The sequence below is a fragment of the Perna viridis genome, chromosome 4, assembly GCF_037379345.1.
Source record: "Perna viridis isolate PV_CMFRI_1.1 ecotype Kerala chromosome 4, ASM3737934v1, whole genome shotgun sequence".
NCBI lineage: Eukaryota > Metazoa > Mollusca > Bivalvia > Mytilida > Mytilidae > Perna > Perna viridis.
This window is the reverse complement of record NC_142448.1, coordinates 49,678,623-49,705,862: the sequence shown is the minus strand read 5'-3', so window position 1 is coordinate 49,705,862 and position 27,240 is coordinate 49,678,623. Positions and strand designations below refer to the sequence as shown.

The 27,240-nt window shown below is 32.1% G+C and overlaps 1 protein-coding gene across 2 annotated transcripts; it reads left to right on the top strand.

Annotated features, from left to right (window-relative positions):
• The first annotated feature begins 992 nt into the window (after positions 1-992).
• LOC148620394 (uncharacterized) lies at positions 993-26,035 on the top strand. 2 transcript variants are annotated; one of them, XM_088581243.1, is made up of 28 exons: positions 993-1,127; positions 1,583-1,716; positions 2,220-2,391; positions 4,719-4,853; positions 5,137-5,266; positions 5,560-5,696; positions 6,540-6,743; positions 7,095-7,277; positions 7,775-8,029; positions 8,304-8,495; positions 9,298-9,486; positions 9,895-10,076; positions 10,687-10,972; positions 11,569-11,730; positions 12,522-12,683; positions 12,904-13,096; positions 17,445-17,617; positions 17,925-18,107; positions 18,655-18,885; positions 19,960-20,130; positions 20,602-20,805; positions 22,105-22,368; positions 22,931-23,113; positions 23,583-23,738; positions 23,952-23,987; positions 24,501-24,585; positions 25,007-25,066; positions 25,640-26,035. In XM_088581243.1, exons 4-28 carry the CDS (start codon positions 4,850-4,852, stop codon positions 25,800-25,802), a joined length of 4,188 nt encoding a protein of 1,395 aa, XP_088437369.1. In that variant the 5' UTR covers positions 993-1,127; positions 1,583-1,716; positions 2,220-2,391; positions 4,719-4,849; the 3' UTR covers positions 25,803-26,035. The 2 variants fall into 2 exon arrangements, with proteins under 2 accessions (XP_088437369.1, XP_088437368.1); XM_088581242.1 differs by lacking the exons at positions 993-1,127; positions 1,583-1,716; positions 2,220-2,391; ... (1 more) ...; positions 5,137-5,266; positions 23,952-23,987 and having other exon boundaries at positions 5,291-5,696.
• Positions 26,036-27,240: the final 1,205 nt, after the last annotated feature.

Genomic DNA, 27,240 nt, shown 5'->3' with positions numbered 1-27,240 from the left:
TCCCTATTCCCCATAGCAAAATTCCCATTCCCCAATATAATCTCCATGGCATCTTTACTTTATAATGTCATATTTTCAAATCCGTCAATATCAAACTGTTATATTGAATTAAATTTTATACATTTTTCATATCAATAGATACTTTAAAATCTTATTTCCCCATCATCCCCATTCAAATCCTCATACACCACCCCAATGCCCCATTCTCAACTTTCCTATTCCCCATTCACAATATATCAAGGAATGGAAAGTTTTCCCCGTACAAGTACTGAATAATGTGTCCTTACTTTGGAAACAAAACAATTTCGCAATTTATTCAAGCATTACATGGAAACCTTAGTGAAAAATGCAGCCAAAGTATGTAAATTGTTCAAAATTGGGGAAAACACTTGAATTCATACCTTGTTTCTTTGCAGGAGTTTCGACAACTAAAATATTACAACCATAAATACCTATTTTATCAATACAACATTTGACAACAAAAATAATTTTTGAATCATGTGCCAAAAATTCCAGATCGGGAAAACAGCGGCTAATCCTTATATTGAAGAAAACTAAAATAAAAGCTGCATATAATCAATACTTTTGTTCGTATATTTGACGTGTAAATGTTTTACGGTTCGTAAGTCTTCATTGTCTGTATTAGATATCTTTCAAACATAAACAATATCCCAATAAGTCCTTAATTGGTAATTTAAAGTTTGCAGTAAATATCAGAGCAAGGAGTCGATATAAAAGAATTTATCCTTTTATTTCGACAGCTTCTCGATTGTTTGAAGTTTTAATGTTACGATTGTACAAATATATAACCAAATGGAAACAAGTGCGATAAGAAACAATATTTTTTAGACTGTTTCTGGAAGTTTTTTAGCGTACAAATCGCTGACACTTTGTTTTAGATAAAGAATGAAACACAAAAAAAAAATTTTTAAAAGAAATTACGAATTTTACCGATGATACTACATGCCTGAATTAGAAAATTCCTATATAGTAAGTACGATAACGCTATTGACAGTATTTAATATATGTTATGTGTACTTCCTTGTTAGGAGAACAAGTTGATTATAACTTTGGTGTTTAAGACTGTGTAGGTTTAAACAGATTATTTGGTTTGAACAGAATGCAAGGTACAGTAATTTGTTACATTTATAGACAAATACGTAGGTAGACTCTAGATCTTTGATTATTATTTATAATAAAAGATTAACTATACAATACTTTTGCCGAAAGGTCGAATTGAATAAACAACTAATTTTTGTACATAAGACAGTAAATGAAAGAATACAGTATAAAGGTTATGTTTCAATTGTATATGCATGCGTACAAAGCGCTTTATTCTGTAGTTGTATAATTATTTAACTTAAGAAGCATTGCCATGATGTATATTTTTCATATCTTGAAATTAGTCGGTTTTTCTAATACCATCTGCTTTGCGGGAACATGTAGTCCGTTCGTCCGTCCCCTGTTATTATTCGCTTTTCCTCTGACACCACTGAATGGAATTTGATAAAAATTCTATATTTTTATATTGCATGATGACAATGTGCATTTTATATTATGGAGTTTCTTATATGGTTTCTAGGGAGGAAAGCGGCGGACATCATCCGAAAATTTTGTGTACTTAATTCTTCACGCAGGAAAAAAAACATTATGTATGAAGTCATGCTGATTTTGTTACTACTTTGTTGTGATGCATTGGCTAACACAGAACGAACAGTATGTTGCTTAATATATTTGTTTTACTAAAAGTTTGATTTAGTCACGTCACCTTGAACAGATTGAGAGTTCTACTATATAAGAACATTGAGTACATATATCACTGATGACCCGGAATGACCACCCGACCAAATCAACGGTTTACCCGAATACGTCATTATTTCATAATTTGTCCTCATGCGTTTGTCAAAACGAATATGATATTTTGGTACGCTCATCTCTCGGCCTGAAAAAATATTTTTATCTTCTTTCTGATATAGAATATCAAATGCATTGCATAGAGAAGTATTTCCATGAACCGAAGCAGCAAGAAAACTAGTGAATTTAGTTTCATTTGAAGTCAACCTAATTGACAAATTTGATGTTCACACATCCATTTACACTTTAATCAAGTTCGTTTGGAACATGCTTTTACATGCAATGCAACTGACCAAGACTTCCATTTACGGTTTATCATGCATGTATTGATTGATATTCCCACGATTCAATCATCATGTTTTCAGTGCAGTATAGTTAAACTGACGACTGATTATCACGTTCGGCAAGTCAGAACACCAGAGAATAATCTCGTTAAATCTGAAACAGCAATCACACTGCGATGATGTAAGCGAAACAACGAATTTACATGGGCATATTGCAAAGACGGAGTTTGGATATATGGAGACAAAAACACTTGTAAGAGTATGGATATTTATTTCGACAAAAGAGTACATGAATATCAAATTACGTTCCTTAGATTCGTGTTTGAGTTTGTATTCGAGAATTGGTAATGGCTCCAAAAACGAAGTTTAGGAATCCTATTGATTTTATTCCGTTTCTTCTTCTTATTATTATTCTAATTGTAATTCTTCGACATTCCACTCAACATTCAACAAAATTTTGTTAGACCAGAAACTCAGAAATCACACAGTGAAGTCTCACAAATTTTTGCAAACTATGCGGTACTACCGTTAAGTTCTGTCTAAGCGTTTAAAATTTCAAAAAGGGCAACCGTTGTGAAAGGGCGGTTAAAAAAGGTGAAAGATCAATATTTAGGATATTGCAATATTTCAAAAACCTAGATGGCCAAGAAGTTTAAACTTGGAAAAGTTGTAGAGTTCTACATGCTGAACAAGATTATGTAAACAATTATAGCCGGAAATGATATATTACCTGTTGCTGTTGCAACTGATTTGCCGGTTAAAATGTCAGTCTTGTATAGTCCAAATTTTGAGGTACTTAGATGATTAGAAAGTCGCTAATGCATGGCAACCACCTTTTCTGCCAAAATTTCAATATGTTCTGATTTGACTGAAATTTTGAGGTTTCTAAGAGGTTTAAAATACACAATTGCTATGACAACTGATTATCCCGCCAAAATTTATAAAAGCTCCGATTTGACTGAACTTTGGCTTTTATGGAGAAACTGATATGCTGAATCAAAGTATGCAGTCTTTGAATCTATTTGGAGTAACTCATTAGTCTGGTTTAGAGAGACTTACATTATCCGTTAGATCAGTATCATCTCTTGTTGTTCTGAAGCTTTAATGAATCCCCATATAGTGTTTTGATTAAGAAATAAATCATGGAAACTCCATTTTATCATTGTTTTATAACGGGCTGACCATTTATTTGGCTGTACACTTTACGCTAGCTATGTAAGTATTGGTTTCATACACGATGGATCACGTGACACGTTGCACGTGGCGAGTGCTATCGAGTATGTGTGCAAGTGATGTTTACGAAATATAATATAACTTTCTAAAAACATGACATTTAATATCATCATTGAATATTTAATAATTTGATGTTCATTCACGCTACTGAAAGCAGCTGATACACATCGGAATGCTACGTGTGTTTGTTTACATTTTTAAATTGAACAGTAATTTACAAACATACAGCCACGCCCAAATCTTGGAGCTCCCAAACTCAATGAACGGCCACAGGCCGCTCATGTTATGTTTGGGAGTGGAGAGATCCGTTTATACATGCATGAACGACCGAAAATAGTTGTTTAATCCTTTTAATTCTATCCGGCAATCATAGTTAACCTCTGGGAGCCTCAGTCACATATATTGATACACTGTGTTAATGTTTACGCTTCAATACACACACTGCCTTGTACGCGTATGTATATTGTTTACTTTAGATACAAACAAAGTTGTTCCGGTAGTAAGCGTAAAGTGTTCATTTAATACTTCCGTGCTGAATATTAAAATTTTATTTTAGTCTTTTTGATTCCTTTTTAAAAGGCATCGTTCCAATACTACACGCCGGTCATATTGGTTTCAATTTGACCGTCGTTTATGCATGTAGGAACGATCTGAAGAAGTTAATGCAAGTATGAACTTTCTGGCAAAGACTTTCTTGACTAATCAAAAACGGCTATAAGAATGAAGAATCTTATGATAAGAATTATATTTCAATAGACATGGAATGACTACGTAAAAAGTTTCAAGATAATAAAACAAGTACTATGAAAGTATTATTGTTCGTGGGGTAACAATTTTCGTGGTTTTCGTGGGTTTTGTAAACCACGAAAATTGGTTCCCAACGAAAAGGACCTTTTCAATTAGTTTGCATGTGTCGAATCCTCGAATTTAAGAATCTATGAACTGATAAATTTTCCTTAAACGACGAAAATTGGTTCCAACGAATAAAAGAACATTTACAGTAAATTTAATGGTTGATATAAGTCTAAATGTAGAACAAAAGTAGATTGTGGTCATTACAAGTCTGTTTTTTCGACGCAGTCGGTATAGTTTCGCTTTTTACCCATTGACGCGCTTCCATGGAAACGCAAGTCACCTGATCGCAATTCTGTTTCCCGATTGGCCAAATACCGATAAATTAGTGACGTTTGAAAAAAACTATATCGAAAATTAAAATTGCATGCCATTTGTTATTTCCTGGTTGAATTTAAAAAAACATTGAAAAAATTTTACTGCGTCGGTTATCTTTTTTTTTAAGATAGTACTTGTTTTCTTTTAGTTTTTGGTTTTTTCCTTTATTTTATTTAGGTGCAATTGATACAGGAGAACCACTGGAGAGGCATAAAAGAGGCTGGGGGCGCGTCAGAGTGAGATTCAGACGTGTCAGAAATGAGTTTAACAGGTTTTCGTGCTCTCTCTTCAGATGTCCGAATCATTCAATGAGTAAGTTTACATTGGGCATACGATTTTATAGGTACAAAATGTACGTTCGTCTATTAGCAAATCGTTAGTCTGGGAAGATGATTATCACTTTGTGGACATAAACAGGAGCACATACAAAACGTCTAATGGGAAGTCTAACGGAAAGAGTGCATACATTTAAGGTTAGTATTTTGTATTTAAATGCATAAATGTAGTAGGCAAAGAATGTGAATATGTTTTAATAATAAGGAAACGAAAAACCATATACAATTCATACTATATCACCATTTTAAATTATTTACAGGAGACAAGACCCCACCCGAAATACGAGGATGTCCTAGTGATCAGACTGTGTATGCCCTTCCATTACAACGTCATGAATTTGTGCGCTGGATACAACCGGTCGCTTGGGATAATAAAGATGGTCAAATAAGGCAATAGTGTTTCATTAATATATCAACATATATTGACTCCCACAAAAAGCACTTGATAAAATTTTTGCGCATTTTTTGTGCCTGTCCCAAGTCAGGAATTTCTGGCCACTGTATATATTGCTTCGTTTTCGCTTTCAGTTTACTTTTGTTTTGCTGTAGTATATAGGGACGACTATTTCGCAATGTAAAAAATAAAAAATAAATAAATAAAATAAATAAAAACAAGAAAAGGGGTAATTTATACAGTCAAATAGAAATGTTGATAATGCCATATTTTAATTTTGTTTATTCAGTGTGCATTTGAATGGCCGTAAAGGACCAGGAAGTCCATTTTTTGAACTAGATGACGGCAGACCAACTCCTGTAGGTTACTGGGCAAAGGATAGTAGTGGGAACATGGCCACTTGTAATTTTAATATTTATATTAAAGGTACTTTATTTTCTAATGAAGGTAAATCCAATTTGTTCTTTCGTATACATGAATAGTAAATTCTACAAAGAAAAATAGTACCCCCAGCTTTGTTGAATGGGAATACCTACTGGTTTCTATGTCATTGTGCGTTATTAGTTGTCGTACCATTGTTATGTTTTTTTCTATATGTTGAAAGAGTAACCAAGGGAACCAAGGTTATAGCGGTAAGCTAAAATCTTACATACAAAGTAACAAATGCAAATGAGCAACTTCAACTCCACTAAAAACTGGGAGCATGGACCAGGTGCACCGGTAGGGTAAACATCCCCTACTTTTCTAGAAACACCCGCCGAGTTGCTCACAAAAAGTCAAGTCCGGGGTAGACAAACGAGGAAACTATGACCCGTTGAAAAAAAATAGCATTCGCTGTTCTATATTCAATTAACTGACTATGTTATTTGGCAGATAAAACCAAAGTGTGAATGTTGTGATACGATGATTTGAACAGTGTATGCTAATAGGTCATAACATGTTGATTACTGGTCAAATAGGTGCAGGAAAGATTAACCTTCTAATTTCTGATTCTCGTCTATTTTGTTTGTTTTTGGTCGAAGTAACTATTGAAAAAAGCCCAATATCATATTTTAAACCTTTTACTCGTTACCAAATCCTAGTGATGTACGATGTTGAAATAATGGTAATTCTGTTGCAGAAAAGCAAGTGTTATTTTCGTTCATCATATCTTACAAAAGGGGTTGACCATGAGTGCATAATATTTTTTTTCACATCTACATTATGGTTAAAGCGCAATGCAATTCATACCTCTTCCACTAGGACCATTTTTTGCGATATTTTTTTCAGTCAAAAGATGCAAGGTTCGACCAGGTTTTGTACAAGACGGTTACCGTGTATGCCACTTAAACAGTGACATGAGACTAGGGACGGTGTGTCGTTATGGGTGCTACCAAGGACATACATTGAAAGGAGCACCCTCTGTTATAAAGTGTTTAGATGCCGGTGGAAGTCATGCGATTTGGTCTAGTGATGCTGAGCCTTACTGTGAAAGTAAGTGAATAAATATCTTAACCATTACAACCATTCCGTACCTAGCAATGATTTGTAATTTATTGTTTTTCATAATACGCGAGAAATGGTGTATCACAGCATTTTGTTACGATATATATTTGTTAAGTTTTTCTTCTGTAAAATCTGAGGAAAAGTGAGCCGTGTATTATACAATACTTGAACGTTGAGACTAAGAGAATGTCTATTATTTTTTTGTGAAGTTTTCGTATTGCTTGATGTTTGTTTTTAATTTATTTTAAGGTTGATTTATGATATTGACTTTAACCATACTTAATATGAATAGCTAAACTCAAAAACATAGAGTATCGTTAACGCTTCTTTTTGATGTAGAAAATCAATGCATGCCAATTGTTGAAAGAGGACAGCTTGAATTTTCATGCAGTGAAAACTTCCTATTTAGATCTATTTGTGTTTTTCACTGTGGGGATGGATACGATATTCCTACAAATCAAAGGAGAACAAAAGTTTGTCTTGCATCCAAAACATGGGACGCAGATGATCCTGACTGCATTGGTAAGACGGTTGTAACTAAAGAAATACATTATTGTTGTGATTGAATGTTAATGTTATCTTTATGCAATTATATTTATAAAGGAGCTATCAATTCTTTCACGTTAGTTATATAAATCTAGAAAAGTCAACTTACCCCTCCCCCTAAAAAAACAAATGAAAGCAAAAATATGATGTGATACGAACAAGAAAATTTACATCTATATACGACGTCCGAGGCGTTGCGCAAAGCATATGAATGGCACTGTTCTGTTATCATTTCACATTGATTACCATTTGTTGTTACCGTTTTGTTGTGTTAATGTAAACTCGGGTTTGGCATTTGCATACGCATATTTACTGTATCTTCGCAACACCACTCATTGGAATATCCATTTCTGCACGATCATTTTTATTTATTTTCGACAGGTAATAAAAAAGCTAGGCAAAAGGAGTGGTATTTGTTGTTTGCTGCATAAGTCAATCGAAATTAAATTCTTTCTATGTATATCATTTCACAGATATCGAAAAACCAAGGTTTGAGCAATGTCCTGGTACACTGATATTTTATCCCGAAGACAATGAGGATATTGCCTACATCCACTGGGATAAGCCATTAGTAAAAGATTACAAAGATAGTGGACTAACGGCATTTCAGTTATCAGGCCCAGCTCCAGCTTCACAAATGGGAGTAAACTCGTATTCGATCAAATATGGAGCATCTGACAGAGCAGGAAATGAAGCAGTAACATGTCAATTTGACGTCATTGTTAAACGTAGGTACATGTATAATGTAAGTGAAAACAAAGCTGTGCGCATTTATATCTAGTAAAAACAACACGTAAAGCATAAATTTACAATTAACATAATTCTTTCCACAAACACAGATATGCTGCTTTTCTCATTAATCTTGTATTCAAATCCATTAAAAACCTTAAACTGATGTTCAAAATTGTGAGTTTACTATCTGAAATATCACTTTGTAAGCAGCTCTGAACTTTTAACAACTATACCGATTTGCATGATTTGAGAATTCATTCATATTCTAAGAACTGAGGTGCCCAAGAATGTTTCCTTCACCTTACATGACACTTAATTGTACTGGAACTAGACGGGGGTCTGAATGCTCATTTGCTTGCATTGAACATGCCAAAGTAGTTGGAAAAAGAAACACCGTATGTAGACGTGATAGGGATCTTCCATACGCAGAATGGGTCATGGATTTTCATCCTTACTGCGAACGTGAGTTCAACAGATTATATAACTTAATTTGTGTTATAATTATTAATCAAACCAATGCTCGCATCCATTAGAATGTTGCTGAGTAGGACACAAAATATCTAACACAACGTTTTTGTGCGTTGAAATGGACAACTTTTGTCTACCATAACGCAAACCGTGTTGATGTAGATATTTTTTGTTTAACTCAACACAAAAAGCGTGGGCATTGACATTCATTGACTAATTTATCCTAAAAAGTTTTGACATTGCCAAAAAATGTCTACATGTCACGTTTCATTTTGTTTAGACTGACTAAAAATAGACAGATAATGTGTTGATTGAGACATTTTGTGTTGGTAACAATAAAAAAAAACGACTGACGATGGTCATGTCAGTCAATATTTTGTCTAGAAGTGTTAGATTGTATTAATAGCTAGAATACTGATGAAAACAATCTATATCAGTCTATATCCCATGCACATACCTTAATGTGTTACATGTAGTAGTAATAATATCTTCAAAAATTCTGACTACTTGCCAAAAACAAATTAAGCCGTTTTGAGTTTTTCGACCGATTAAATTGCAATACCTAACGATTTTCGATTTCATTTACCATTTTGAAGTCATATTTTTGTTTACAACTCGGTTTACGTTTGGTTTACGTGTACCGGAAAACGAATATTTTGTACTTGCAATGAAGTCATATCAATCCATATTGATCATTGATATTTATAATATCCTGTGATTGAAAATCTACGTAATGCATTTTTTATTATTGCAAACTGCTACTAAATATATGTATGGTTTTTATTTTACTGGCAAGTGTCAAAAAGCTGTCCAGATCTTGAGCCTCCAGAACATGGAGCCTTGTCATGTGACATCTGGTTAGGCGGTCGTTTTTGTCATCCCTTATGCGCTGATGGTTATTCCGTGCATGCTCCACTACCAAATCTGATGATATGCCAGGACAACAGAGAGTGGACAAAGAAAGACCAAATGTCTGACTGTTTCAGTATGAAATTTAGCTTTCGCACCCTTCTCTTATTGTTATGTTACTTATATCGCTGTCCATTGTGCAGACCATTTGACAAGATATACCAAGGATGACACAAAATTTACACATTCCTCGAATTTCAAATTAACGTTATATTTCTCCTCCGATATCAACAATAAGACTGTTTGGTTCAAATGTAACCATAATATCAGATATTTAAACTTTTCTTATTACATTTTATGATTAGATCTTCATTTTTATAGAATCATCATAAAAATTGTAAAATTTGTACGTAAAATAGTTTTGTGCGTGGCTAATAATTTCAATTCATGACTTATATTTATTACATAAAGTATTCCGCTGGACTTTCAGCAAAATAAACATTGCACAATATGTTTAACTTATTAAATTGTCACTGTGTTTCAGGCATTACAAATCCTAGAAGACATGTCACGATGTCAGCAGAATTTTACTTCAGTGGTGACCGCAACGACCCTGATACACAAATGCAGATTAAAGAAAAATATATTGAAGCAATTCAGAATTCAAATTCTTTTATTGTTAAGAAAATATGCCAAGAACCTGAATGTAATATCGGAAACGTCAAAGTATTTCATCTCCAAATTTTTTATTTATTTTTTTATATAATACTGATCAACATGATAAAGAAAATATTTCACAATATTTCTGAATTGTCAATAAGCGTTCGATCTAAATACTCCCAAACTCCTGGGTCAAGTATAATCAAAACTGTTAGATATTTTCCTCTAAGCAAATATCACGTAGGAAAATTGTGTTCGAGTAAGTATGATATGCCATCCTGCAATATGTTGAAAGAGTAATCAAGGGAACCAATATTCTAGCGAAAATCAAAAGAACGCAACCCAGTATTTAAACAATATATCTAAATAAAAGGTGAACAATACATTTGAAGCCTGGTCTACTTGTTGGTTAGCAAATTGATCCACATATGACAAGTTAATAGAATTACATATATATTATTCAAGAGTTTGGTAGAATAAAAAATAATTGTACGTACCGCATTTACCGTAGATGAGCAATTGTAGAATATTTCATTATTTGGACATTTTTTGTATCAATTACAATGTTTACTGTGTTTTAATTCCGTTCTATATCTTATAGCGCGACTTTTTAATCCATTTCACCAGTTTCTTTCTTGTTTACGAAGAACTAATTGTACGACAAAATATTTGGCAGGTTGTATGTGGAACTTCCAACACAAAGAGGTCAACAAATAATTTGGTCATTGAAACTCATATTCACTTTCTATCAACTAATAAAACACTTACATCGCAACAATACGAAAGTGAAGTTCAAATGATTTCAAGACTTATGTTGTCACTGGAAAACGAATTCAAGACCAATAATTTTACAATCGACAATGACAGAGATCCATTCTACTTTCTTGATATGACATCAACCAACTTAGAGTTGGATTGTCCAGTTAATTCAGTACCAGTATTTAATGATATTGTGACTTGTAGTAAGTAAATTTTATTTATCTGTTTTACCTACTTTTTTATACTTAAATATCAGGTGGAAAGCACAATAAAACTATCTTGTCGTCCAGTGCAAAGGAAATGGCAACAATTTGTGGTAACAATTTCTATACTTTGTCAATATGTTGTTTTCATGGACTCGCGAATCCATAATAGTTGTTGATCGGAATATACTATTCTGTTGGCAATTTGTTGGAAAAAATATTTTCCGTAGTGTAACAAATTTTATGGTTTGCAATGTCCGTTCAAGGTGAAAATTCAAATTGCCAACAGAATAGTATATTCCGATCAACAACTATTATGGATTCGCGAGTCCATGAAAACAACATATTGACAAAGTATAGAAATTGTTACCACAAATTGCATTTTGACGATTTTTTTTTTTTTTTTTTTTTTTTGTTAAGAAAATAACAATTGGTGTTCTCAAAGTGTTTTGAATGTTTGTTTGTGAAAACAAAGAGTGATTTAAGCGAAAAAATGTTTTTTTTTTGGTTGCAATTGATCACTTACTTTAAATAATGTGATTTGTTGAACGGAAAATATCTCCACAAATACGTTATGCTCGTAATTTATATTTCAGTCCAATGTCCCATGGGAACGTATTATGATGGATTATTTAAGACTTGTAGTAAGTGTCCAAAAGGTTCTTACCAGCCATTTATTGAACAGGGAGAGTGCATTCTGTGTCCATCTATGACCACAACAAGTGGAATAGGAGCCACTGAATTTTTGGAGTGTGAAGGTAATGCTAATTCACTATTAATTTATTTATGTCTTGACTATTTGAGATAAAAAAAATCTTGTACCAAGTCACAATATAAAACGAAATGAAGAGCTCAGCTACATCTATTGCAAATAAATGGTAAAATTTTAAAGTTTTAATCTACAGAAACATTATTTTTCGATATTCAAGTTAAATTTGGTATCTACCTTATATGCTAATGTGAAGTAAATGTTATCTGTAAGCAGATACTAATTTTTGACATAATTTTCATTTCAAAAATCATTTTGTTCCTTTTCTATCTTATAAAAATAAAATAAAATCCCTAAACATTGAAATCTTTACTCCTATACTAGTCAAACCACGTGGTATCCTGATGATATGAATATAGCGTTTTAACAATGTGATAAGTCGAGTCACACGGATTTTCAATTTACCTCTTTTAGTGTTTTAGTTTGCAGTGTTTCCTTGTCATACTAAAATTAGACGGCGGTAATTAAACAGTTGTGTGCTAAACTTATACAGATTATCGTAATGAGAACGTTCTTCGCTGTAAATATGATACACACAAGAATAAATTAGTGGACATCAATAAAACGCTCTTATTGCTTTGCGTAAAGGAATATTATCTTTAAATGCAAAGAGAAAAGATAGTGAGTGAAAAAATACACGTCAAGAATGAAATTAATTCTGGAATGTCATGTTTTTGACGCTTCGGTACTTTTTGTCGAATTTTTATATTTTATTTACACTTTAACGTTACACTTTACAATATAAAGGAAGATTTCATATCAATGAAATAACACTTGTAGATGCGTGTCTACCTGGTACATGGTCAAAAAATGGTCTTCCACCTTGTGTTGAGTGCGATATAGGTTATTATGAGAGCAAATATGGATCTTCTGGGTGTAGAAAATGCCCTGGCGATACTATAACGCTTCACGAGAGGGGTGACAATGTTATAGATTGTGTTGGTAAGCTTCACATTTTGCTTTCATTTTTTCCATTTCTTTTATCTGCTCAAGGGCGAAAACTGAAGAAAGGTACTGTTTTCTTAATCGATAATGACATTGTTGCAATATTAACAAATTCTGTACTCGAAATTCGAAATTCTGTACTCGAAATAAATAGAAATGACTGTTTGTAAAAATGTAATTATACATGGATTTGTATTTATTGTTTTTTAATTGGCAGATTTCGACATTGTCTTTTCAACTGGATTAGAAACATCAACAGTACTGCAACTTGAAAATGCCAATCTGATGTATCCATTTGTTATCCTTTTCTATATAAAATGCAGTATTGCTAACAATGGAACTTTTTTTAGACTCGCTTCACCTTCAGGGTACACAATTCAAATGACTTCGGAGTATTTTAGTCTTAATGAGTATGTTTACGTCTTCATACAAAAAACATGTAAACGTAAGAGACTGTTTCTGCGAAAACCATGCAAATCGTCAAAAAGTGATTTCAGGAATTACTAATAATTTATAGTGAAGTGGGTAGGACCCCATGTGAAACAAAAAACTGCAAAATATTTTTTCGTAAAATCCAAGATGGCCGAGATATCGCCGCTATTTTGTTTTCTGAGAATTTACAAGGAAAATGACAATTTTCAAGTAAAAAACATGCAAAATTAAGACATCATTTATTTAGAAAGTTTTGAATATATGATGAATGAACTTAGTTTACTGAATAAAGTATAATGAGCCTTTGTATAAACCAACAGGTCAATTGTTATAATCAGTGACCAAAAGTCTATAAATAGGTTTGGTTTTAAAATTTGGAAATTTGACAAATATTAAAAATTCTTTATTTTAACCACATTTTGACTTCTTATAATTGCAAAAGTAACGCTTTTAATTTTTATGGAAACATGAAGATGCATCCTAGTAGTATAAAGAAACAAGGGCTTCAGCTGGGAATTTATCAAATGACAATTTCATAACATGATGGATTTGGCATGGTGGGGCGGAAATTGCTAGCAAACAAAATCATTCGGGTGTTCATCATTGACCCTTTACCTCATTTAATTTAAAGTGTCCTTGCAAGTAAGAAAATCTACAAACAGTTTTGCAAATTCATACTTTATGCTTATAACATAAGTAACTTCTATGTACTGACACATAATAGCAAAACATAAGCTGGGAAGGTGTGGCCTCAAACACCGAATACCCAATTAAGGTATTCTGCCTGCATGTTTTAACAGAAAAGAAATAACCATGAATAAAATGTATATATCTACCACAAAATCAAAAGCATTCATCATCATTAAGAATATTTTCACATAAAGGCACTTATATATGGTACATTCATAAAACTGACAATGAATCTTTAACAATATCATGTGTATCATTTAAGAGGGAAATAATTTCTTCAGAATGGATTATAGAAATGTAGCAGATTTGGATTTACATGAACAAGCTGCACAACGTGTGTCCCCAGTGGCAACTTACTATACACGGCGTCACATAAATAACATACTGTTAAAATTTGAATAAAAATATTTTCTACGACTTTATTGACACCTACCGTCGTTTAAATTGTCTTAAATGACTTGCTCATTCGTTTAGCCAAACGGCTCTCCCTATACAATGAATCGTTAAATTCCGGTCAGATTTTAATTCTCGGTGCCAATATTTACATTGTAAAAAGTCGACCATGTTTACAGTGATCTAGTTGCTAAGAGATGTTCTTTACGTTTAAATGGTTTGTCCAAAAACCGAAGAACCCAGAATGCATTTCGGCGTTATTTCGGATATCTCGGATTTATTTTACGCGAATAACGTACAATACCGAGAAGTTGATCAAGCAGACGATTGTCACCGGAGTTCGACGGGAACTTACGAACTTCGTTTGTAAACAAATCGCCCCGTAGAAACCAACATGGCGGATATTAGTATTGGATTTTCCCGTAAGGATTTGTTACGCATGATTTAAGCTAATAAGCGACTCGTTGGTACTAACACGTCATGCATATATGCGAACTATCTTCATATTAAATAAAAGAGAGACAACTCTAGCGGTAAGTCCCGACGGTTTAAAAAGTAGAGCTTCAATTCGAAAATATGTTGTATGTGACGTCGAGTATAAACTTCTTTATAATTAAAAGGGAGATTCACTTTTAATTTCCATAACATGACATACATGTACATTTATGTAACACCGTTTGACAGTCTTACATGTACATATATATGTAACTGTAACTTTAACATGTATGTGCAATACAATTTATAAATTTCAAACACATGAATATTTTATACATTTGTTTTTATAACAAGGTTGGTAATGTTTTATTCAGTTTGTTTAAAAAATCCCATTACAAATTTCAGAATTCAAAGTCTGGATTTATCCATTTTGTCCTTTTTTAATTGGAGGCTCTTAGCATTTTAACCCTTTCTACTCCCTCACACTCTCCTAGAAGACTCATTTGCTTGTAATAGAAATGGACAAGCTCATTATTTTGCATGTTTGTTTAAAAAAAATCAATTTTTCTTTTATAAGCAATGCCATTTGATAAAGAAATTGTATTACTCTGAATTTCAATGAATACTAGGAATCACCATTACATGTACATTGTATGTACATGTACAAGTATAACAAGTAGGAAACCTCATGAACATTTATTATTGATGAAGTGAATGATAGATGGGGAACTGAAATTCTTCAATCACCTTCTTGCATTCCTTCATGCTTGTAATTCAAACTCATTTCTTAGCGAATGACATTTTTATTATAATCAAAATCATTAAGGACTTAATTCATTTCAACAAAAGATATAATGATATGGACATTCATATGTCCAACGTATCAGCTTTAAAATATATTTACAAATGCAAAATATATGGTGGATATTTTGCTGTAGGTTATATTTAATCCTTTTTGGCCAGTGGGCGGCCAAATCAGAAAAAACAGCCACTCACACTGAATCCCAAAACTGAATAGAGGTTAAGTTATACTGTAAGAAAAAATACAAAGAATATTCACCACATTGTTGGGATTAGGCTTATTCCATGCCTATTCAGTACATTGTTCAATACATAGTACATTTTTGTACATGTGCAAATATAAAATGTACATATATACCTTTTAGTAGTAATCAATATGTTTTGGACTATAAGATTTCTTATTGTTTTATAAAATAATGATTAGATCTGTACATTTGTCTTCCCTGTCTTTATTGAATCCATTACTGACGTAAGAGTTTCCGTTATTCTGTCCACATTTATAAATACAACATTTTGGTCTATCCTTCACACACATATATCGCAACATTAAAAAAAAATGTTGTGCTGTGTTCTCTCAAAGCCTTTTAAGCATTGCTATAACTCATGCTAAATGACAGTCAGCGTTGGGCTCAGAACTAAATTTTTGAATGGTTAAGCTGTGTTTCATAACAACCCACGATATTCACCACTCGAGCATTACCACCCATAATTACGTCGATATTTGTTCGTGACAAAGTTAGATACAGACGCTTGATACAGATACTCAAGTTCGAGTTTATAATCTTATTTAAGCCGTGTTAGTTTTATTTTTTCGTAGATTATGTACATTTTTCAAACAAACAAACGAGGAACAGAATGTAGGGATGGGAACATCTAATTTTTCAATTGACCAAGTCGGTACACAGTTATCTCGTTCCAAATATTGCTTTTATATAAAATATTGTTTTTCAACTTGTATTTAAACGATATACGGTGTTTCTTTGATTTGAATCGTTTTAATGTACATATTGTACAAACATTGGCATTGGGCATATAAAACATATGAAAAAAACTGCCTAACAAATTTCCAATTTTCACGAAAAATACTTCTTTTTAAGTGCATAAAAAGTTATGGAAATGTAAAAATCTGAGCTCGACATTTTGCAACTAGGTAATTTAAAGCAACACTGATCTTTTAAAAGTAACTATAGTCAATTGTAAGCATTACTTTGGCTATGACATACTTCCAAGTTACCAATATCAAAACAGAAGGAAAAAAAACCTACAATATTCATTAATTGGCAGCGTGCCAATTTTCAAAATAAACTATAAAACTGACTTTCTTTAACTTAAAAGAGCCTTGTTTTACACTTTTTCAAAATTATTTTGTGTTCAACATTCTAACACTTTCATTTATTTACAATGAAAATAATCTAAATTTAAGGATGAAATATGGTGGAAAATAAAAAAAAAAAAGTAAATACCTGTTACTATAAATGGCACAATGTTTGACAAGAATAATTAGTATTTTTGGAAATCTTAACTTAATATCTTCCAACCCAATTTTCAGTCAATGCAAAAATGATTTTTGGACAAAATTTGAGATTTTGCATGGTTTTCTCAAAGACAGCCTCTTGATAACAGTTATTGTCGTAATACAGCAATACAGTATACTGAAAATACGTATACTTTAATACACATGTACATAGAATTTGTTACGGCATACGTTTGGATGTTCATGTGTTCCAGAGTTAACTGATAAATTGTCAGGAAATCTTTAAGAAATACTCTTTTGAACTTCCAATTCAATTGACCTAAACGAAAACTTTATGAAAAAGCGAGAATTTCAAATACTGCAATGCAATCAATCATTACCGATACAAAGTCTAGTTCATAAAGATGTTTTGCAAAATATAAAAATGAAAACATGTATTTTAGACATTATAATTTTGTGTTAGAATTTTTGCTTCATTAAAAGTGCATTATTTCCAAAATGTCGGTTTATTTAAATTTTGTAACCCATTTCAGTCGGTCATTTATGTTGGACCTTGATAAAGAAAAACTCACAAAGAAATGGTATCACATAGAGCTTCATATTGACGCAGAAAGCAGTTATTTTATTTTGGATGACGTTCTCAGAAAGACCTTCGACATTCGTTCAAACTTTACCCTGACTTCAAATTTGAATATCAGTCTGGGAGGTATGTGTAAAGTACATGATTTGGTAAATGAATTTCAAAATATAAAGTATTAGTTATAAAATATTTCGCATGATAAAGTAGAAAGGGAACTTTTATGAAATTCAAAAATATGTTGTGCTAATTTTTTTCATCTAATTTCTCCGATGCAAGATCCTGTTTTTCTTTCTTTGTTTATAATCCTAACATTTTGGTCTTGTTAGGTTTAACAATTTAATACTGTTTCATTTTGACTGAATGAGTACGTAAATTTAGACACATTTCCTATATATATTAAATTAAATACCCGTAATACATTGTCTATTTGCAGGAAATATGTTTGCTGGTATTATCTCGCAATTCATGGTGTTGTCTGACCAAGATTTTGAAAGCCACAAACATACTTTTAAATCATGTAAGAGTGCATCTAGACCTACTGTAATTATCAACTGGAATGACTTTGCATATAGCAGTCTTTGGAATGCATATATAAGTATACCATCGGATTGTGACGGTAAATGTCATTTACATAATGCTTGAATTGTATGCCGTTTCTAGTTAGATTGTGCAATTTATTTGGTAATATTATGAGATATCGTCAACTTATTCAACAAGTAATGTCATATTATACGTTACGTTGTACATTATAAAAAATATTAACATTTTAACATGATTTAAAAAAAAATTTCTTAGTTGTTGGTTTCTTAAAAGACAGAGGTCTTAATGTCTTTCATAAGAAAAGAGCATGTATTCATCACAGCAAATGCATTGGCTTATAATAAGCAGTTGTCCTTATTTGTACTGCACTCGGCTCATTGTTTCTATTTTTGCAAGCGATTAATTTTCTATTTTTCCGCAGTGAATATAACACAACAGAAATTTCCGCGACGCGGAATATTGTCTAATACAGTGTCGTCTACACATATCTTTGAGAGTACAAAAATACGTGAGAAAACGAAGTTGAAAAAAATCAATGAGTTTATAATAAACGATTTAATTGAATGAGCCTTGTCCTGTGATAGTAAAGCTTTACTGGTATCAGTCATTGTATTTCATTGTAGACTTCGACAATTGCAAACCAGATCCATGTCTCTATGGGAATTGTACAGACATGATTGAAAATTATTTATGTGATTGTGAAAGAGGCTTTAATGGCAAAAATTGTGAAATTAATATAGATGACTGTGTAGCACATGCTTGCCAAAATAATGCTTCTTGTGTTGACGAAGTTCTGAAATACTCATGTGCATGCAACTATGGTTTTACTGGGAAACTATGCGAAATAGCTATGGGTGAGTTTTTTTTTGAAAATTTAGGACTTGTTTTATATATTAACTTAACTCTAAAAGTACCATGATATATTTCGCAAAATACCAACTCTGTGCGTGGTGCACCACAGCATTGACCAGAATTAAAATCTTCTGCATGTTTTGTGCCTCAAAATTGCAAAATTGTACACCTGCTATACGGTATTACAAAAGGTAAATGAATGGGGAAATGATCTTACAATGTCTTGAAAAAACATAAAATTCATAGAGATAAAGAAACTCTCCCTCAACCTAGATGATGAAGTTATGGCTTACAGTCATATCGGAAAACAAAGCGTCTTTGTTATAGTATTAATGCATGGCCTTTTCCATATTGGCTCTGCAGCATGCCCGAGGCCATTATCAATAGCAAGGGCACGTTACAGGGCCAATATTGAAAAGGCCATGCATTGATACTTTTTGTAACCAACTTTATTTCAGGACATAGTCAGAGTCTACTATTAAAACATATGATTTCTCCATAATTTAAAATAAGTTTACATCTCGATGAATCAAATATTTATGAAAATAAAACATGAAGGTTTTGTTGTCTTTTCCAAAATAACCCCCCTAAAAAAATATAGTAAATTTATAGTACAAGATTAAACATACCTAAAAATTTAATATTCTCAGTCCCAGTACCATCTTTCAGCGACTTTATATCTCATAATCTTATTAATTGAATAATTAGGTCACTCTTAATTAAAGTTGTCACTTATTGTAAGAAATATATGCCATTTTGATTTAGTCCATAATGGTCCCGTATTGATGCCCCGTTTTAAAATTCGTAATGTATGGCTGTGATTTCGTAATGACCGGCAGTAGAAATTTCCGGTTTGTAATCACCAGTTGTCGAAATTTTCGGTTCATAAAGGATGTGCATTTGTAAACATATTGTAATAATGTACAATATTACGATTTAAAAAATAATATATAAATGTTTGTAACATAGTTCTTTGCTTTTTGTTTGTATCTACTAATATTTTTGTATTATATTGTTCTAATATGTATATCGTACGTTTATATTTGATGGTCATTTGTTTTTTTTTCTGAGTGTAGTAGACGGTGGTTGGTCAATCTGGGAAAACTGGACAGAGTGTAGTGTCTCTTGTGGTAATGGTACAATACAGCGTAAACGTGCATGTGCCAATCCTCTGCCGGATAATGGTGGACAATACTGCAATGGTTCGGATACAGAGGTTGCAGAATGTAACATTGAACCTTGCCAAGGTATACTCGATTGCTTAATTTTGTGCATTCTTTATTTTCATTATAACATAGTTTTACTGTGCATAGTCATGTACGGAAATTCGAATGTTAGCGTTTGTTTAGAGGCTTGCCATGCATGTACGTCGTTACGTGCTTAATCTCTGCTATGCCTATTGTCACATAGGGCGATGAATAGCTTGATAAAACTTGGTAGAAACTTGGTAATAACAAACTATTCTTCCGTAAATGGTGGATTGTTGCACGTAATTAGACCTTACACGTGAGCTCATATCGCATCCATACACTTCATAGTTTATTGAGTCATAGTTTGTAATTGAAATGCCTGAGTCAGAAAGAAATATTTGAAAAAAGTGTTGTTCTATGTAATTTGCTTTAAATATATTTTTTTTGCGGTTTAAGTAAATACTCTGGAAATATTTATATCACAATCCATTATTTCCTAGTAAATTTGATTGGTCATGTATTTGTCAGAATGTGAAGAATTAGTTGAGCCTCCGAATTCTACTCTGTCTTGTGAAACAAATGACGAAATGACACGCTGCCAATTAAAATGCCACGTTGGGTTTGATTTTGACCATGACGCACAACAGAGATTTCACTGTGGGAATGAAACTTATTACCAGTGGGATTTTCAGACAAACAACAATCCATACGGACGTTTACCATATTGTATAGGTACATGTACATCGTATACTAGTTATAAATTTTGAAAGGTGTGACCATGTAAGCAAATGATAAAAAAATATTAATAAACTAAAATGTATTTGACTAAATACGGGTATAACTACCAAATCCATAATTTCATCCTATAGGACAAATACCAGAATCTACAAGGCAAATACGGAATGTTTCCCTTTAAACCCAGGTTTTAAGTCATTATTTATATATTCGAATACCTCTAGAATTACTCTTGAACTTTTTGATAATTAAAGAGAGTTCTAGTGTGTGTCGTCTATACTATAATCGTTACTCATTGTTTTAGAAGAAACTGAGTATTTTTCAACCAAGGACTGATATCTAAAAAAGAATATGGTAAAAAACTTTTTAAGCCGCATTTCCTCATACCCCTGTTTCAGGAGTCTGTAACGCAGATATTTATTGCGTTCAAGGAAATTGGATTAGTTAGTACTTGCTCTAGAGAAGTAGTGAATCAATTGCGAAATATACAAATCATATTCAGGACATGAAGGGGTATTGCTGAAGATGTAAAGATTATTTATGATATTAAAATTAATGTCGTCTCTCTTATCATAAATCTTAGTGCTGAGATGATCACTCTTGTCAAAACGTATAAGAAGAAATCTGGCCGATGACAATTGAGATTAAAAGTTGGAGCTTGAGGATATAAACAATTATCCGACGGCGACTGATTACAACTTTTACAGGGAGATCGATGAATCAGACAACGAGTGCCAAGAAGTTTCCATCTGTTACCGACACAGACTCTTTTCTATCTTTATGTATAGACTAAAACCCTATCAAAACTAAAGAGTGACATGAAAATCATACTGGAATTTTGCGGAATTTCCTTGGGTTCTGAAGAAAGACGGTGAGGAATATGAGCCTGACTCGTTATCACCCTATGCGCAAAAGACATTTGAAGTACATGGGAGGTGTTTTCAACATCAACATATACTTCGGGGAACAAAAGAACACTATAAAGTGCAGTACATACATTGATTTAAAAGGTTTTAATAAGTGATAAACTTGTAGATTCTCAGGCAGTCCCGCATCAGTCCAATATGACTGATTTCAGACATATAACTAAGCCAATATGAAACCTCTTTTACTTTACGCAATAATACTCAAGTATGTTACAGGTGATACGGGTTTACTGATTGCCGTCCGGAGAAGGCTTTGTCACACTGGTTTATTTGTGCATTATTTGGCAATTTTCTTTCAATTGTTGTCGCTTCCTAGTCAGTTTGTATGATTATACGTTCCTTTACTTTGTTCTCTTTCATCTTTTTCCAGAAACCACTGTAGCAGGTGCAATGTATGTTCATCATGCTGCATTTTACAATATAACAGATTGCAATATTAATTCTGCTGAAGACGTCATCAACAAAATACAATTGACAATTAAATCGGTTGTACAACAACTCACCTGCTATAGCTCAAATATCTGTTCTTATACAGAAAGTGAAGTTTTTTATTGTGGCAAATTAAGGCAGAAAAGGGAAATTAAACAAACAATTTTCGGATTTAATGTTACGTTAATGTGCAATCCTGATAAACGTAAGTATTAAACTTTTGTCTTTGAATTCCAAAGTATTTGAATCTGAAGACTTATAAATTTGATGTATGACAGAGGTATTTTTAAAAGTTATTTATTTTTCTTTCTTATTTCATTTGTTTTGGTTTTGTTTTGTCCTTGTTTTATTTTGTTATTGTTATTTTTGTATTTTGTTGTTGGTTAGTTAGTTTGTTTTTGTTTTAGGTGTTGGATTTTGGTGCTACTTTTTTATTTGCTCATGTATTTCGAATGTGTAGTATCTGTATTATGATCTACGAACTGTTGATCGTGCCTTATACAAATGTTTTGCAATTTTATTTACTTCTACATATTAAGAAAAAGAGGTGTTTACCCATGCGCATCAACTGAAGCTTTATCCCTCTATACAGGTGCACTTTCAATGACATTTTTTTTATTTACACAACTGTTCAATGACAGAATTGTAGGTCAATCAAATTTATTTGTTTTTTTTTTCATCCTTTTCATAAAAGATTAGGAAACGTGACCTGTATGACACACCATTAGTTATTGCTTATAATATATGCAGAATGTATGTATTTACAGTTAGTACAGGTACTTGCTTTCATGGATTTGAAGATGCAGTCGAAGAGTTAGAAACCTTGGAATCAGGAGACGAATTTAATCTTTTTCATAACAACAAAATATACAAAATCATTCGAAACTTGTCACAGTCGGACGCAGAACTGGATTGCCCAATTGGAACGGTCCCAAGCATTGCATATTGTGGTAACATTAATATTTGTCAGTGAATATCGTTTGTATCAGTAATTTAACATTAATATTTGTCAGTGAATATCGTTTGTATCAGTAATTGTTATATCTAATTCATATCAGTATATTTATAAACGATTAGCAATAATCAAAATTAATGACTGTGTTTATATTGGTAGGTTATGTGTTTATATTTGTTGCAATTTTTTATGCAGTGTTTACTCATTGACTGAAGAAGCAGTCTTTATAAAACTCAGACATGAGGTGAGTCTTTCAAGGTTTTTTCTACACCATGAATCACCTTACCATAAACAGTGTCGGGATTGTATATGGACTAGTACTTCATATTTAAGTTTTTGTTAGGATATAATTTTCTGTTTTTAAAAGGTGACATTAAAAACTCACTAGAACTTATGTGAATCTACCAAAATATGCACAAAATTGGACACGTGTACGTCAAAAGCTATGTATTTTTTTATTGTAGTCCCATGTAGTTTTGGACATTACTACTTGAACAATGAATGTTTATCATGTCCGATGGGGACTTACCAGGATGAAATTGGACAAATTACTTGTAATCGCTGTCCGGACGGCTGGACTACACAGGGCACAGATTCTATATCTAGAGAAGATTGCAAAGGTTTTTATCATTACATATTTTTCTTTTTTTTCCTTTCCTTTATAGGGAAATACTAAATATGATTGCGATTACAAATATATGCAATATATTTGATATTCATATAAGGAGTGGTTTCTGCAAGTTCACCTTGGGTTTTATTATGTCAAAATTTATCACAGTTTGCATGCTTTGTTCGTTCGTTAAAAAAAAGTTTTTTTTCTCTTTTTTTTTAAGTTGAAATACAAGTTGAAGGAAAGGGCGAAAAAGCAAGTAAGACATTACATGTATATGTTTGCAAAGTAAGAAAAACGTGTGAATGATTTTTAATCTGCACTAATAAAGTCCTGCTGTGGCCGTTCAACGGCTATTTTGATTTCTTAAAGAAACATGCATTTAACAAAATACATATATTGATTTCTTATAAAAAAAAATTACAAGAAAATAATTAGCCGGAGTAGTTATGGATTCTTTTCACATTTATCAATATATTGCAAAGTGCAGTACGCTTAAAAGTTCAGTATTTGCTGTTTGTAAGTTCATGCTAATGCTCATGTTATCTTAAAATACCTTAAAAAGTTTACTATTGCTTACACTATTTCATTCATGGTAACATCTTGTGATTTTGTAAACCTGCAATGCTATTGGTATCGCCAATTTAATGGTATATGTTTATGCTTAAAAACGAATCAGTCTGTTTAAAGTCGAGTTTTATTAAGGAATAAATTTCAGTATGATCTTTTATTTTTTTAATCAAACCCATGTTGTTTTCGTCTTTAATTGTAGTTGGAGTCATTGTTAGTTTAACAGTCACGATCCCGGTGATAATTATCATGGTTGTTTCTATATTAGCATACTGCAGAAAAACTAAGTGCGTATCTATATATACTTATGTTGAATATTGTAAATAAATCACAAGATAACAAGCATTCTTAAATTGAAGAACTGAGTTACAATTTTGAGAAAGCAAGCATTTATTAACATTTGTACAAAGAAAATGTTGAGAAAGGGAAAAAAATTATTAGATGCATCATGTAAAAAAAATTACAAGAAATTGCTTATATCTGAATTATAAAGAAATTCATATTATTAGCTTTGATGTTTGTTTTCAAATCAGTTCTTATGTAACGACACGAGTATAAAAATGATGGCTTAAATGATTTACAGTAATTGTACAAGTAGTGCAAAGTATTCAAAACAAAAAAAAACTGGACCATAAATACAATTTCAATGATTACATTTTTTTGTAAATTTTGACCCTTCACAATTATTACTCAACATTTTTGTTCAAGATTTCGGAAACTAAACAACCAGCTGCTTGATCCAACACTTCAAGATAAAGACAAAATAATGTAAGCGTATATGAAATCAGATTGTATTTAGCAATCTATTTAAATGTGCAATTAATTCTATTAAAATCACTGAAAGGGTAAATACATTGCGATTCCTTGTTCAAGTAGTGTCCAATGACAGCCTGTATGGTTTCATGTCGGCTTTCGAACGATGGCATATGACATATATAAACATTCTTCAAAAAGGCGCTTGCTTTTTTGTTCTTGATTTTTTTTTTTGTAAATTTTTGCCTTATTTGGAAATTTGTACATGTTGTAAATAGGAAAGTTATTTAATATTGATGAGAATATTAACACATATTGGTTGTTTCTAGGGAAGCGGTGGATACTTGCACAATCGAAAACCTTCTAAAAAGTAGTGTATGTTCTTTTTATCTTTGTAAAGTCTCCTTGATATTTTATTGTAAGATCGTTTCTCCCGCTTTGTGTTTCATTTTAGATCTTGTGCTTTTTTTAAAAATAATAACGACCTGCGTGTTCGAACGTCTGTTGTGATAACACATATACGTCTTGTTACAAATATATATACTAATAATTTTTTGTGTTTAATTTTTTTTTATCAATTTATTTCAGTACCGTTGATAATGAATGTTTCAATGACCATTATTTGGAAACCATTACTTTAAGGGTTAACGCGCCGCCACCTTTACACCGTTGCCTCTCAGATAGAAGCATTGTAAGGCAGAAAACCTTTGAAAAGGTTTCAAGAATAGAATGCTGGACACCGGAGAAATAGGTTGCAAAAAACTAAAATTTGTACTCGTTTAACATAAAGCTGTTTTTAGTGCTAATTAATTAGTGATAGTTCCTGGGTTGTGATATGCTGCTTTCCATGTTCTCTTCGTATAACTTCTGATGTTTGTCTCAATGTTTATGTTGTTTACATACATATCTATAAAATACGATTCTTGAAAAGATACTGGCTTATGATTTGGATTCATTCAAAGAAATAATAAATGTGTGTGTGTTTTTTTTCTAATTATTATTTGTCTTATCTTTATGCCGTGGTACTCTACCATGGCCACATGTCCTGAATTTTAACGTTTTACATTAAATTTTCCAAAGAGTACCAACAATTTATTCTTTGATCAGAGAAACAACTGAAGCCCGTCTAAAGACTCTTTAGTCAGAGGGCATAATTCAGTATTGCAAAATTAATGTTCTAGATGAACTAGATGCACTGTTAAACCTATGAGTTTGTGACAATTACTCGAAGTAACTAACATGAGATAATGTTCGTATTTTGATCAAATGATACAGACTGTTTAAAATTGTGTTTAATGCCTAGGCACATTAGTACTTGAATTGTCATAATCCAATGACATTTAAATCCAGTCTCACAGTGTTTACAATGAAAGTCAAATCGGCCGCGATAACCAGGACAAATTATAATAAAAATAAAAAATTAAAAAATAAAATTAAAATATGACAAATATATATGTAAATCAATGAATTTTAATTCTGAAAATCTCTTAAGTTAATTAAGTAGTTTTGATAATATTTTATTTTTGAAAAAAAAAAAAGATTTATGCTGTACAGTAACAAAGAAAAAAAAGGACGGATGTGGAGACTGCAAAACAAAAAACAAAAAAAAACTCCAAAATAGTAAATACTTTTAGAGATCACCAAAGGTTCTCAACAAATATAAATACCTTCAAGTGAGCCCTAAAATTCACGGAAACAAAACAATGAAAATTCTTCAAATTCAAATTAAAAAAATAAAATAATGACACAGAGACACATTAAAGAGCGCAGGAAAAGCTCATCTGTGGTATGGTAAAACTAGTTTTATATAGCCTAAACCAACCTCCATTACTGTAAGGTCATAAATGTACTGAGAACAACAAACACACTACATTCCCTCAATGCAATTCATCAACATACACCATAGACACAATATGAGATATCACCTAATAGAACGCTTGCAATTACTTAAAGCTAGTTCAAAACATTCAAGAATTATAATACCCTCAAATTATTAGAAATGATCGGGCACTATTATTCCAGTGAGCTGGGTTTGGTTTGTTTGTTTGTTTGTTTGTTTGTTGGGGCTTAACGTCCGAGCAGCAATATTTCAGCTATATTCAGACAATGAACATGAAATTGATGATAAAATGAACATGAAATGATGAAATGAAAAAGGGATGGGACACAAGGACAATGGGGTCGACTAA

Coding starts and splice junctions, on each gene's coding strand:
- LOC148620394 (XM_088581243.1), top strand. Junction 5,697..6,539: donor TTTTAATATTTATATTAAAG/GTACTTTATTTT, acceptor TATTTTTTTCAG/TCAAAAGATGCAAGGTTCGA. Junction 8,496..9,297: donor TTTTCATCCTTACTGCGAAC/GTGAGTTCAACA, acceptor TTTACTGGCAAG/TGTCAAAAAGCTGTCCAGAT.